Raw genomic sequence first — 11491 nt, 5'->3', positions numbered from 1 at the left:
CAGGGCTGCCTCGATGGGCTGAATGGCCTCCTTCTGCACTGAAGGGATTTTATGGTTCTATGATACACTGAATGCAGAGTGTAACACTGGTGGCCTCATGGGGAAAAGGCTACACCATAGAGCCCCGCAGTGCTGCGACAGAGTGGGAGATTAAAGGTTCAGCTTGCTTGACTTCTCATTGTATGTCTTATTTTGTATTCTTATGTACATCGAATAATCTGGGTCTTTCGCACTAATGCTGCACCCCTCATTACTTCATTGAATGTTTATCTTCATTATGATTCCCTTGAAAGGACTTCAACATATTTCTCTCACACAAACACTTTGAAATTTGCAGGTTTTAATCAAACGTTTCAGCCAGCTTCACAGCAAATTGATACGACAACAAAATAGATGATGGTGGTGTGTATCCTGTATCTTTCACTCCATTATTTATTTCACTCGCAGTCAGGGTGTATGGGGAAGACTCTGTCTGCCTATTCCTGAAATCTGCTTCACAGCACACTTGGCCTTTGTGTGTGGAACTCAGTAGTCCAAAGGCACATTGGTATGTGCATGAGTCTACAAAGCTTGAGACGAGGCCAGAAATGACGCCAGGCATGTTACTGGATAACCGCGTGCTGAATGTTGCCCAAAGGTTTCATTGCAACATCTGGAGTGCACCATTGCAATGCAAGCTTAGGATTCAACTCCGATACTATCTATTCAGCAACAATTGCTAACAGACCAACTCCACTGGGTTAAATGACCAGAAGGGTTTCCAATTCGAACTCTTAGAACAGGAGAACTCAGACTTGTGGGCTGATTTATTGTCCACTGGCTTTGAAACCACTTACGTTTGATTCCCATGAAGAAAGTCCAGTAGGCCGGGGGATGATATTAAGGTGCTACTTCCCTCTCCCATATAGAATTCCTAGTGCCGAAAGAGGCCATTTGGCCCATCGAGTCTGCACCGACCACAATCTCACCCAGGCCCTATTCACGTAACCCCACATATTTACCCTGCTAATCTGCCTGACACTTAAGGGACAATTTAGCATGGCCAATCAACCTAACCGGCACATCTTTGGACTGTGGAAGGAAACCCACGCAGATATGGGGAGAACATGCAGACTCCACACAGGCAGTGACCCGAGGCCGGAATTGAACCCGGGTCCCTGGCACTGTGAGGCTAGCAGTGCTAACCACTGTGCCACCGTGCCACCTTCCTTGCTGAAGGGGAAACATTTTGGGCTTCACTTGGCATGGCTTAGATCATGATGTGGAGATGCCGGTGTTGGACAGGGGGAGGCACAGTAAGTAGTCTCACAACACCAGGTTCAAGTCCAACAGGTTTATTTGGTAGCACGAGCTTTCGGAGCATTGCCCCTTCATCAGTTGATGAAGGGGCAATGCTCCGAAAGCTCGTGCTATCAAATAAACCTGTTGGACTTGAACCTGGTGTTGTGAGACTGGCTTAGATCAGGAATAGAGAACAGGGACTTGGCCTCTATTTCCCTCTCACTGTGGGTGCGTCAGGCACAACCCCAATCCCTGACCCAAATGTGCAATCCTATTGACATGGGCTATGAAACTTTACTCGTGTTAACATCTGGAACCTGGTAAATTTCTAAGTGGAGCTTTGGCAAACAATCTTCCTTTGGAAAGGAATCCAGGTTCAGACTTCAACATCTGGCATCCAAAATGCATCAAATGGTCCCACTTTGAAATCCTGACTACACATAGAACAGTCGCTGAGAGTAAGGAGTAATTCACAGTGAGGAGCAATTGGAAACGCATTACGGAGTAGTTGACACTCAAGCCTAAGGGCACGTGAAGCATCTTGGGTGAATTGCAATGTTGAGCCTCAAAGGAAGGTGGGAATTGTTTTGTAAAAATTCAGGAATGATTCTGGCAGATGTCAACTTTTCCCAGAAAATGGACTTTCCTCTCACGTATCCCTGCCCCCTTCACCATTTTGTTTCTAACTCATCATTCTGCAGCAGCTGAAGACAAGCCATCCTTTGCCGTTCTTTCCCTCACCACACCTTTATTGGTTTTGCGAAAAAAAGACAGAACCTCTGGTTTAATCATCTATTTGAGAAACATCCAATTAGAAACAAGACAAAGAACAGTCTTACAGAAGAAAGCCACCTATGGCAGTACACCTGCCAAATACTCGGCTTTAACATGGGAGTAAATTGAATTGTTAACGTAGCTTGCACAACTTTTAACTGGCCTCCTACTCTTACATCCCAACCATACGAGTGCCCTTACGCTAGTCAAATACTAATTAACTGAATCACTAATCTCAATGCGAGAACAGCACTCCCTGAAACGTTGATTTTGATGCCTCCTTTTCAATTTTCTATTTTTTCTCCGAGATGATGTTACTCCGGTCAGCGCGCCTAAACCACTCCGTCCAGGCGCCATCGTAGAGCAGGACGTCGTCTTTCCCACAGAGGTAAGCACCAAGGGCGACCATGCAGGCGGTGACTCCGGAGCCACAGCACACCACCAATGGTTTGTTCAGGTCGATCTTGCGGTCCTCAAACAGGTGTCGAATCTCATTTTCGCTCTTCATCTTGAGGGTGTCCGGGTGCATGAAGGTGGTGAAGGGGATGTTGATGCTGTTGGGGATGTGGCCAGGCTCAATACCTAGAGAAAGGAGACGAAACATTGGGTCAAAGCCAGCCCAGTTCCAGGTCAACAGCCTCCGTGGCCATGGTCAGATGCAATGCTGATCACACCACAGGTCTGTCCTCAGAAATCTGTATCCTCAGAAAGGGGAAAGTAAGGGTTAATAACAACATTTAAGTAAAATTATATTACAAGGACTTAAGATGCAGCTGCAAGACTGTGTGGGAACTGAGCAGGGCGGGAGTCTTCCCACAAAGATACAAGATTCTGTTTTGTCCATTGTATCCCAGTGTTGAAGGTCGTAGTGTAATAGAAATGATGGTATAATCACTAAGTGTGTATGAATATTGATTGGGTAACTACATTAAAGTAGCAAATCATATTCAGTTGTGTTGGTAAATGCTGTATAACGGTATACGAACATCTGTATAACGGTATAAGAATAATCATAGAATCCCTACAGTGCGGGAGGCCATTCGGCCCATCATGTTTGCACGGACCACAATCCTACCCAGCCCCTATCCCCGTAGCCCCACGTATTCGTCCTGCTTAGTCACCCTGACACTAAGGGGCAATTTACCATAGCCAATCAACCTAACCTGCACCATTTTCAGACAGTGGGAGGAAACCAGTGCACCCGGAGGGAACCCACACAGACATGACAAGCGACCCGAGCCAGGAATCGAACCCGGGTCCCTGGCGCTGTGAGGCAGTAGTGCTAACCATTGTGCCACCATGCCGTCCTAATGTATGGTAGCTGATTGGAAAGCTTATACTCCATCTTCTTTGACAAGGTCGCACATGGGAGACTGATAAAGTAGATAAAAGCACATGGGATCCAGGGTAACTTCGCGTGATGGATCTAAAACTGGCTTAGTGGTAGGATGACAGAGGATGGAGGTAGAAGGCTGTTTGTGTGACTGGAGGCCAGTGTCCAGCGGCGTACCACAGGGATCAGTGCGAGATCCCTTATTATTTGTGTAGATGAGAATGTGGGGAGGATGATAAGAAATGTACGGATGATATGAAGTTTGGTAGGGTAGTTAATAGTGAAGAAGATCTATGGTGCAGGAAGAAATAGAAAGGTTGGTTAGATGGGCAGGTAGATGGCAGATGAAATAACCCTGACAAGTGAGAGGTGATGTACTTTGGAAGGAGTAACAAGACAAGGGAGTACTCAATGAACGGCAGGACACTAGGAAGCTCAGAGGAATAGAAGGATCTTGGGGTGATTGTCCACAGATTCCTGAAGTTGGCCAGAAGGGTTAATAGGATAGCTAAGAATGTATACAGGAGACTTAAATTTATCAATCGTGGCACACTGGGAGGTTATGTTGAAGCTTAAAGTTAATTTATTAGTGTCACAATTAGGCTCACATTAACACTGCAATGAAGTTACTGTGAAAATCCCCGAGTCGCCACACTCTGTTCAGGTACACAGAATTTAGCACAGCCTATATACCTAACCAGCATGTCTTTCGGACTGTGAGAGGAAACCGGAGCATCCGGAGGAAACCCATGCAGACACAGGGGGAACGTGCAGACTCCACACAGACAGTGACCCAAGCTGGGAATCGAACCTAGATCCCTGGCGCTGCGAGGCTCACCACTGTGTCGCCGTGGTGACAGGGCAAAGAGTGAGGGAGCTCAAAAGAGGGCGGCACGGTAGCACAGTGGTCAGCACTGCTGCTTCACAGCTCCAGGGACCTGGGTTCGATTCCCGGCTTGGGTCACTGTCTGTGTGGAGTTTGCACATTCACCTTGTGTCTGCGTGTGTTTCGTCCGGGTGCTCCGGTTTCCTCCCACAGTCCAAAGATGTGCGGGTTAGGTTGATTAGCTAAAATTGCCCGTTAGTGTCCCGAGTTGTGTAGGTTAGAGGGATTAGTGGGTAAATATGTCGGGATATGGGGGTAGAGCCTGGGTGGGATTGTGGTCGGTGCAGACTCGACGGGCCAAATGGCCTCATTCTGCACTGTCGAGTATCTATGAGAACATAATCAGAGAAATGATAAATTCAGAGGAGTCGGGGTAATCGAAGGACTGGAGATTAGAGAGAGATAGATAGAGGAGACCATGAATGCATTTAAGCAGGAGTGTGAACATTTTAATTTGAGGCACAGGGGACTGGGGGCAGAGCTGACAGATGAGTAGCAACTGATTCCTATTTGGCAGCTGTGGTTTATATAGGATGAGGTTTGGGAGCGCATCCAAATAGCTAATGTTGAGCAGAATGTTTTCACCAACTCTTGATATACTTTGTACGGAACCATTTCCACCCAACTTCTCTTTTCAACCAGCTCAAGTGAGCAACACCCTCAACTCAAGGAGAAACTGTTGCTTTAGTATGTCCAATGCACCTAACCAGCAAGTCTTTTGGATGCGCTGATTAGGTGCATCGGTCAATTAAATTAGGTGCAACAGGTCTATTAAAACAAAGCTATACAAAAGTTTGTTTAAGCCACAGTTGGAGTAGTGTGTGCAGTTCTGGTCACCTCGCTACAGGAAGGATGCAAAACTGACGGCAGGATCGAGAACCAGATTGCACAGATTTGGAGTAATTGGCAAAAGAAGCAATGGAGATACGAGGAAAAACTTTTTCACGCAGTGAGTGATTAAAGATCTGGAAAGTGCTGCCTGAGAGCGAGTTGACGCGGGTTCAACCGAGGCATTCAGGAGGGAATTATGACTTGAAGAAGGAGGATGTGCAGGGCTATGGGGAGAAGGTGTGGGAAAGTGGTACTCGGTGAATAGGAGTGCTGGCACAAACACGATGGGCCAAATAGCCTCCTTCTGTGCTGTGGCAATCTATCCTCACTGCTTGTACAGCTTGATTTGAAAAACCCAAATATGGTGATGTGTTTGCAGAAGTGACAGGAACCCTAGTTGCCCAAGAACAATTATCGTGGCAGATACTGAGCATGGTCTTCGCTCTTGATAAGAGAGAGATCTCCACTGCCGGGGTAATGTTGTAGGATATAGAAACAAAACCTCCAGGTCCCTTGAATCATTTAATTGGCATGAATATTTCGATATGACCAATTATAACCTGAAATGCAGTTGATGAGTAAAAATGCCTGGAGATAAAAACAAAATATGAGAAGTTCCATGTCCTTGAAGTATCTGACCACTGAATGTTTGCTCAATCGTTTGCTATTGAATCATCACCGATGTTAATCAATAGAGCTCTGTCAGGAGTAAAATGTTTGTCTTGCTCAGAGTCTGAATCCGTAATCTTGGGGGCGACGCAGCCGAATAAACAACACCATCCCCCCATGTGGAAATGTAGCCAGTGTCCAATGTGCATTTATAAACCACCTTTCATCATGTCTGAATGTACTTCACTGCCAGTGAAGTGTTTCGAAAGCTCAGTCACTCTTGTGACATACACACTGCCAGGTCACGCTATAGTTAAGAAGGCCCCACCAACGCCTTTACCTTCTCAGGAGGCTAAGGAAATTTGGCATGTCCGCTACAACTCTCACCAACTTTTACAGATGCACCATAGAAAGCATCCTTTTCCAGATGTATCACAGTTTGGTATGGCTCCTATTCTGTCCAAGACCGCAAGAAACTACAAAGGGGTGGTGAATGAAGCCCAGTCCATCACGCAAACCAGCCTCCCATCCATTGACTCTGTCTACACTTCCCGCTGCTTCAGAAAAGCCGCCAACATAATCAAAGACCCCCACGCACCCAGGACATACTCTCTTCCATCTTCGTCAGTCAGGAAAAAGGATACAAAAGTCTGAGGTCATATACTAACCGACTCAAGAACAGCTTCTTCCCTGCTGCCATCAGACTTTTGAATGGACCTATCTCGCATTAAATTGTACTGTGGGGATTCTATGATTCAATGCAGGAGTTAGAGGGAGAAAGAATAACTCAATGCAGGAGTTAAATAAATCATTTAGAGAGACGCCGAATAACTCCTTGCAGGAGTTAGAGAGAACAAGCATAGTTCAACGCAGGAGTTAGGTGGTGGAAGAATAGGACAAAAATGTGTAGGTTAGGCCCACTCAAGAACAGGGGAGGGAATCAATGCGTGGAGCCAGAGGAAATGGGCGAGGTATTAAATGAGTACTTTGCGTCAGTATTCACCAGAGAGAAGGACTTGGTGGATGATGAGTCTGGCAAAGGGTGTGTAGATAGTTTGAGTTATGTTGAGATCAAAAAGGAGGTGGTATTGGGGTTCTTGAGAAACATTAAGGTAGACAAGTCCCCAGGACCTGATGGAATATACCCCAGAATAATAAAAGGCAAGGGAGGAAATTGCTGGGGCCTTGAGAGAAATCTTTGTATCTTCACTGGCTACAGGGGATGTCCCAGAGGATTGGAAAATAGCCAATGTTGTTCCTTTATTTAAGAAGGGTACCAAGAATAATCCAGGTAATTACAGGCCGATGAGCCTTATGTCAGTGGTAGGGAAATTATTGGAGAGGATTCTTTGAGACAGGATTTACTCCCACTTGGAAATAAGTGGACGTATTAGCGAGAAGGAACATGGTTTTGTAAAGGGGAGGTCGTGTCTCACTAACTTGATTGAGTTTTTCAAGGAAGTGACGAAGATGTTTGATGAGGGTAGGGCAGTGGATGTCGTCTACATGGACTTCAGTAAGGCCTTTGACAAGGTCCCTCATGGGAGACTGGTTCAGAAGGTAAAGTCGCATGGGATCAGAGGTGAGCTGGCAAGGTGGGTACAGAGCTGGCTCATAGAAGACACAGGGTAGCAGTGGAAGGTGTGTTTCATAGAACATTACAGCGCAGTACAGGCCCTTCGGCCCTCTATGTTGCGCCGACCAGTGAAACCAATCTAAAGCCCATCTAACCTACACTATTCCAATATCATCCGTATGTTTATCCAATGATCATTTAAATGCCCTTAATGTTGGCGAGTCCACTACTGCTGCAGGCAGGACATTCCATGCCCTTACTACTCTCTGAGTGAAGAACCTACCTCTGACATCTGTCCTATATCTATCACCCCTCAATTTAAAGCTATGTCCCCTCGGCTAGCTATCACCATCCGAGGAAAAAGGCTCTCACTATCCACCCTATCTAATCCTCTGATCATCTTGTGTGCCTCTATAAGTCACCTCTTAACCTTCTCTCTAACGAAAACAACCTCAAGTCCCTCAGCCTTTCCTCATAAGACCTTCCCACTATACCAGGCAACATCTTAGTAAATCTCCTCTGCACCCTTTCCAATGCTTCCACATCCTTCCTATAATGCGGCGACCAGAACTTTACAGCTGCAACATGACCTCCTGGCTCCGAAACTCAATCCCTCTACCAATAAAAGCTAACAGTCCGTACACCTTCTTCACAACCCTATCAACCTGGGTGCCAACTTTCAGGGATCTATGCACATGGACACCGAGATCTCTCTGTTCATCCACACTACCAAGTATCTTACCATTAGCCCAGTACTCTGTAGTCCTGTTACTCCTTCCAAAGTGAAACACCTCACACTTTTCCGCATTGAACTCCATTTGTCACCTCTCAGCCCAGCTCTGCAGCTTATCTATGTAACCTGCAACAATTTTCCGCACTGTCCACAACTCCACCGACTTTAGTGTCATCCGCAAATTTACTAACCCATCCTTCTACGCCCTCATCCAGGTCATTTATAAAAATGACAAACAGCAGTGGCCCCAAAACAGATCCTTGCGGTGCACCACTAGTAACTGAACTCCAGGATGAACATTTCCCATCAACCACCACCCTCTGTCTTCTTACAGCGAGCCAATTCCTGATCCAAACCGCTAAATCACCCTCAATCCCATGCGGATTCTGAATGGAGGACTGTGACAAGTGGCATTCCTCAGGAATCAGTGCTGGGACCTTTACTGTTTGTAATATATATATATAAATAAATGACTTGGAGGAAAATATAACTGGTTTGATCAGTAAGTTTGCAGACGACACAAAGGTTGGTGGATTTGCGAATCGCGACGAGGACCACTAGACAATACAGCAGCATATAGAACAGTTGGAGACTTGTGTGGAGAGATGGCAGATGGATTTAATCAGGACAAATGTGAGTTAATGCATTTTGGAAGGTTTCACACAGATAGGAAATATACAGTAAATGGCAGAGGGATCTGGGTGCACAGGTACACAGGTCACTGAAAGTGGCAATGCAGGTGGCGAAGGTAGTCAAGAAGGTATACGGCATGCTTGCCTTCATTGGCTGGGGCATTGAGTTTAAAAATTGGCAAGTCACGTTGCAGCTTTATAGAACCTTAGTTAGGCCGCACTTGGAACATAGTGTTCAATTCTGGTTGCCACACTACCAGAAGAATGTGGAGGCTTTGGAGAGGATACAGAAAAGATGTACCAGGATGTTGTCTGGTATGGAGGGCATTAGCTATGAGGAGAGGTTGGAGAAACTTGGTTTGTTCTCACTGGAATGACAGAGGTTGAGGGGGATGATCTGATAGAAGTCTACAAGAGTATGAGGGACATGGACAGAGTGGATAGCCAGAAGCTTTTTCTGAGGGTGGAAGAGGCAATTACTAGGGGGTATAGGTTTAAGGTGCGAGGGGCAAGGTTTAAAGGAGATGTACGAGGCTAATCTTTTACACAGAGGGTGGTTGGTGCCAAGTCGTGGAAGCAGATACAATAATGACTTTTAAGGTGCGTCTTGACAAATACATGAATAGGATGGGAATAGAGGGAAATGGCCCCTGGAAGGGTAGGGGGTTTTAGTTCAGTCAGGCAGCATGGTCGGTGCAGGTTTGGAGGACCGAAGGGCCTGTTCCTGTGCTGCAATTTTCTTTGTTTTCTGTTAGGTGGATTGGCCATGCTAAAATGCCCCTTCGTGTCAGGGGGATTAGGAGGGCAAATACATGGGGTTACGGGATGGAGTTGGGGAAAGAGATTGTTGTCGGTGTAGGCTCGATGGTCTTCTCCCCTCTGGGGATCCTATGATTCAATGCAGGAGTTAAATAAATTAGTTAGAGGGAGGAAGAAAAGTTCCATGCAGGAATTAGAGGGAGGAAGAATAACTCAATGCAGGAGTTAATTAATTATTTACAGGGAGGAAGAGTTCAATGCAGGAGTTAGAGGGAAGAATAACTCAATGTAGGAGTTAGAGGGGGAAGAATAACTCAATGCAGGAGTTAGAGGGGGAAAGAGTTCAATGCAGGAGTTAGAGGGAAGAATAACTCAATGTAGGAATTATTTACAGGGAGGAAGTATTCAATGCATTAGTTAAATGCATTATTTAGAGGGCAGAAGAATGCAAAAGAACTTTTTAAAATAAAACCTTCTCTGGGTTCTGGCTGTGTGCCTCTGAATCTCCCCTCTGGCCTGGCATCCACCAGCTGGAACTGCTTGCTCTGGATGTTGTCCAGGATCTCCTGGTAGGATTTGATCCAGGCTTTGGGGTTGGCTTTGAACTCAGCCCGGGGCAAGGGCTGCACCTCCGAGGTGACCGGCCGCCCCTCCTTGCGCCAGTTGAGGAAGCCGCCGTCCAGCACGGACACCAGGCTGTGGCCGAACGCCCGGAACATCCACCAGACCCGCGGCGCGCTGAACTGCCCGAAGTCGCTGGCGTCGTACACCACGACGTGGGTGAGGCTGCTGATGCCCAGCTCGCCCGCGCACCGGGAGAAGTGCTCCGGCCCCGGCATCATGTGCAGCGGGGGGTCGGCCGGATCGCTGCAGCCGTTCAGGTCGAAGAAGGCGGCGCCCGGGATGTGCCTCTCGCCGAACTCCTGGCGGCCGTCCCGCTGCAGCTTGGGCAGGTGCCAGGAGCAGTCCAGCACCCGCAGCGTCCCAGCCTGAGCCCCACTCAGAGCCTCAGACAGCCAGGCAGCAGACACCACAGCCCTGGATGCAGCCATGGCAGGGAATACACACACTCTTCCCTTCCCCTGCCTCTTCCCCTGCCTGGGCGGAGTCTGACACACACAAACCTCCCAAACACTGAACCAGAGCTCTGAAACCTGCAGTCAAAACACAAACTTGTTTCTGTACACTGTATTCACAAATCTGGGAGAACATTACAATCATTCCAAAGTGCCCATCACACAAATAACATTCAGGTTCTTTACATGCATCAATCTTTTTATGCATCAAGGGGATTTGAATTTTATTTAATTTGATTTATTATAAAGTTTATTTGTTAGTCATCAGTTACATTAACACTGCAATGAAGTTACTGTGAAATTCCCCAATTATCACATGTATTAGCATACAGTGAAAAGTATTGTTTCTTGCACGCTATACAGACAAAGCTTAAAGTTTATTTATTAGTCACAAGGTTTACATTAACACTGCAATGAAGTTACTGTGAAATTCCCCTATTGTCACATGTATTAGCATACAGTGAAAAGTATTGTTTCTTGCGCGCACGCTGTACAGACAAAGCTTAAAGTTTATTTATTAGTCATAAGTAAGGCTTATATGAACACTGCAATGAAGTTATTGTGAAATTCTTCGAGTCGCCACAGTCTGGCGCCTGTTCGGGTCAATGTACCTAACCCGCATGTCTTTCAGACTGTGGGAGGAAACCGGAGCACCCGGAGGAAGCAGACACGGGGAGAATGTGCAGATTCCACACAGACAGTGACCCAAGCCGGGAATCGAACATGGGTCCCTGGCGCTGTGAGGCAGCAGTGCCAACCATTGTCCTGTTCATAGCATACCATTCATCGAGAAGGAAATGAGTACAGAATGTACTGTTACAGTTATAGCTAGTGTGTAGAGAAAGATCAACTTAAAGCAAGGTAGGTCCATTCAAAAGTCTGATGGCAGCAGGGAAGAACCTGTTCTTGAGTCGGTTGGTACGTGACCTCAGACTTTTGGTATGATCGCTGAAGTAAAGTTTATTTATTAGTCACAAGTAGGCTTACATTAACACTGCAAT

At 46.5% G+C, this 11491-nt stretch overlaps 1 protein-coding gene across 1 annotated transcript; it reads right to left on the bottom strand.

The window, feature by feature from the left end:
• Positions 1-323: 323 nt before the first annotated feature.
• Positions 324-10557, bottom strand: mpst (mercaptopyruvate sulfurtransferase). Its single transcript, XM_078237509.1, has 2 exons — positions 9887-10557; positions 324-2637 (listed from the first exon to the last, which is right to left on the bottom strand). The coding sequence occupies exons 1-2, from the start codon at positions 10464-10466 to the stop codon at positions 2348-2350; spliced, it is 870 nt and encodes a 289-aa protein (XP_078093635.1). The 5' UTR covers positions 10467-10557; the 3' UTR covers positions 324-2347.
• Positions 10558-11491: the final 934 nt, after the last annotated feature.

This window comes from Mustelus asterias, chromosome 21 (genome assembly GCF_964213995.1).
Source record: "Mustelus asterias chromosome 21, sMusAst1.hap1.1, whole genome shotgun sequence".
In the NCBI taxonomy this organism is placed as follows: domain Eukaryota; kingdom Metazoa; phylum Chordata; class Chondrichthyes; order Carcharhiniformes; family Triakidae; genus Mustelus; species Mustelus asterias.
The sequence above is the reverse complement of the archived record's forward strand: the minus strand, read 5'-3'. Positions and strand labels throughout refer to the sequence as shown.